Here is a 3,242-nt window from a genome sequence, read left to right as displayed (position 1 = left end):
ATATACTATATATTAAAACTAATCTCGATCATAATAACTATTTTAATTAATAATTTCATTAATAATTTCATTAATAATAATTAAAATTTTATGTTTGCATGATGTATAGTAGCCACACAGATACTGACAGATAAGATTTATTAAAAATTAGTATATACTCCAAAATAATTTATTTAACGAAAAAAATAATTAAATCATTTATTTTTATATAAATATTTCCATATACTCAACAGTATTTCCAAATACACAAATATGTAATTTCTTTTGAAGTATTGCCTGATTTTTAGGTGGTATGTATGCGTTTGGCAGCCTTTTTCCATTTCTTGCAATAATTCCGAAAATAATCGGCAAAAACGTAACTTCTGAATATTCGACGCGGCCAGTGGGATTTCCATATCATGTGGAATACTACGTAGATCTCGAAAAGTACTACTATCCTATATTGATTCATAATTACTTAGCTACTGCCATTCGTCTTACTACCCTAGTTGCTACCGATACCCTCGTGACTATTCTAGTGCAACATTGTTGCGCACTGTTTTCAGTTGTGAGGTATTTAACTTATTGTTAGTACTCGATTATTTTTCAGTCCTTTACTACACACGATCTTTCGTGTCTCAAGTTAATTTTTATTATTTTAACAATATAAAAAAAATCTTTAAGTTTTTATATATATCTTAATGTATTTAAAAAATATTTATTTATAAGATTATATATTTTAAAAAATCATATATAAAGTATTATAATTAATTACTTGATGCTTCTAGTTAAAAAAAACGTGCAGGACACAATCCAATCATGTTAATAAAGAGTTAACGACTTGAATAATCGACTCAATAAATTAATTTAACAAAGAAATAGCAAAAATTGTAAAATGCTAAATGAGATGAGCCATAGCTTATTTGAAATTGCCTGTAAAAGTTTGTGATTCTAAGAAAATTACAGTTAAAGTTTGATGATCAGTTGTATATACAGTATTAAAAACTGTATGTCAGTAAGTAATAAAATGATAAGTAATAAATATCCATGTGAAGTTAGCATCGGCATATTGAAAAACAAAAAAATCAAAATTGTGCTAGATTGTGCTAGGCTTGTGCTACGTTATGCCGCAAACCGCAGTTCGATATCTCAAAAAATGAAACAAATTGGAAAAATCTGTTTTTAAGGTCCAGCACTGTCATTTTGTCAGAACAAAAAATTCAAGTTGTGCTAGATTGTGCTAGGCTTGTGCTAAGTGGTGCAAATTGTAATTCGATGACGCAATTAATTTATTAGAAAATTGCAAATTAAGATAACTAGACTCGAATTGTAAACGATGGATATTGTCTAAGCGGACACTGTCTACGCTGCAACTTTTAGGCGATTAGGCTCCAAGTGGGATATCTTTTTTGTTCGGCCCGGCATAGTCACCTCGAACCAATTCACTACTGTCTATACATCCTAGACAGTAGAATTCCATCTGCTTGGAATATCCATTGTTTAATTCGAATCTAGTTCTTAATTTGCGATTTTTTAATGCATTAATTGTGTCATTGAACTACAATTTGCGACTCAAGTTAGCACAAGCACAATCTAGCACAACTTTGATTTTTTATTCTGACAAAATGACTAACACAGACATAATAAAACGGCGTAATTGAATGATTATATTTTTTCTTATCTTCAACGAGAGTTTGAATCCTTCGCAGTATCAATTTTTTTATGTAACAGTTACATTTTATGATGTAATTTATTTTTCTTACACTTTTTAAAATAAAATACTAATAACTGCACATTTTCTTACATGTAACAATAAATAAAGATTTCTTGAAGTTTTAACTATTTATACCCGCCCGATTTTGTGGATAAAAATTAACGTAAAAATGTTTAAAACCTTTTTACAGTGCTAGAGTATATGCAATTTTTCGAATGAGGTATGGCTCACCCCATTTAGCATTTTACAATCTTTGCCATCTCATTGTAAAAAACTCGAATGTTTTATTTTGTTTCATAGATATCGATTAGAGTTTATACGAAAGTCCATCGAGCAAGATAAGGAACTTGCTTTGCTCGAGGAAAATGATAAGTTTTACAAAAACTTCACATATTGCATACAAAAACACAGAGACGTTTTACGGTTAGTGTATACTTTTGCATATTACAAGAAATATAGAATTTTTTTTATTTATGTACTTTAAAGAAAGAGTTAATAAAACATAATTATCAAACTCTTTCATTAAACAAGATTCGCGAGAGGCTTGGATGCTATTTATACAAAAGCTTTTTTCTTCGAAGTCGGTTTAATCATATTGGCGATGAGTATGTCAGCTCTACAGGTTTGTTTTTGACACAGCGTAACATTAAATATTTTTAAAATCAATATATATTATAATAATGTGATAACATATATTGCACAATTTTTTGAACATTTAGGCAACTAGTAGGACCATCAACCCACATCTTGCAATCCGGCATGCCTCGTACATTACTGCTCAATTACTGCATTTATATATCGTATGCTGGTTAGGACAGCAAATAATCGATCATAGCGATCGGGTGTATACATCGACGTAAGTGAAAGCATATACGCAGTTACTAGCTAATAAACTTAATACACATCGTGTAAATATTAAGTACAAAACAAAATAGCTTCTCTAAATATTTTCTATTTGTGATATATAATGAGAAAATTTTTGATATAAGTTATCGAGGTGAATGGTATGAATCATCGCTCAAATCCAAAAAGCTTTTGAATATGATAATGCTGAGAAGTACATCACCTTGTACGTTAACTGTTGGAAAAATCATGATTCTCTCTTTTCCGAGTTTCAGCGCGGTAAAACTTGACATAATTTTCTTTTAGCGTGTTCATAGACGGTTCTTATACTTAAGACAGTTTTAAGTACAGTCTTTTTTTAAAATGTCACAAGCCAATTATAAAGGCATTAACATCTTAAATTACAGTTTTGAATTAAGAACGGACTATGACATTTATATGATACTTTTTTTATTAATATTTTTGATATATCTTTTTTTTTTAGGTCGTACGTGCATCCGCTTCATATTTCACAGTTTTACGTACTGTAATTTAAAATTTTCTAAATTTTTCTTCTAAAAAATATAAAATTGTTATTAATACAAAAATAATATATAATAAATATAATATTTATTAACTAACAGTAAATCATCTATATTTCTGAAAAACTATTAAATACGAAAATGTACTTATATTTGTATTTTTTTATCTTTTTGGTAAACCATCT

General features: G+C 28.6%; 1 protein-coding gene across 1 annotated transcript in view; it reads left to right on the top strand.

The window, feature by feature from the left end:
• The window catches only part of LOC108690296 (odorant receptor 4-like), a gene marked incomplete at its 3' end in the record, with an annotated part of 3,503 nt that extends 741 nt beyond the window's left edge, over positions 1-2,762 (top strand). Inside the window, exons 4-8 of the mRNA XM_018197510.1 lie at positions 288-552; positions 1,994-2,116; positions 2,225-2,315; positions 2,413-2,549; positions 2,683-2,762. Coding sequence (XP_018052999.1) covers positions 288-552; positions 1,994-2,116; positions 2,225-2,315; positions 2,413-2,549; positions 2,683-2,762 — 696 coding nt within the window. The remainder of the gene's footprint in view (positions 1-287; positions 553-1,993; positions 2,117-2,224; positions 2,316-2,412; positions 2,550-2,682) is intronic.
• Between the last annotated feature and the right edge of the window lie 480 nt (positions 2,763-3,242).

The sequence above is a fragment of the Atta colombica genome, unplaced genomic scaffold (genome assembly GCF_001594045.1).
Source record: "Atta colombica isolate Treedump-2 unplaced genomic scaffold, Acol1.0 scaffold305, whole genome shotgun sequence".
Taxonomy (NCBI): Eukaryota; Metazoa; Arthropoda; class Insecta; order Hymenoptera; family Formicidae; genus Atta; species Atta colombica.
Note: the sequence above shows the minus strand (reverse complement) of the source record. Positions and strands in the feature narration are given on the sequence as shown.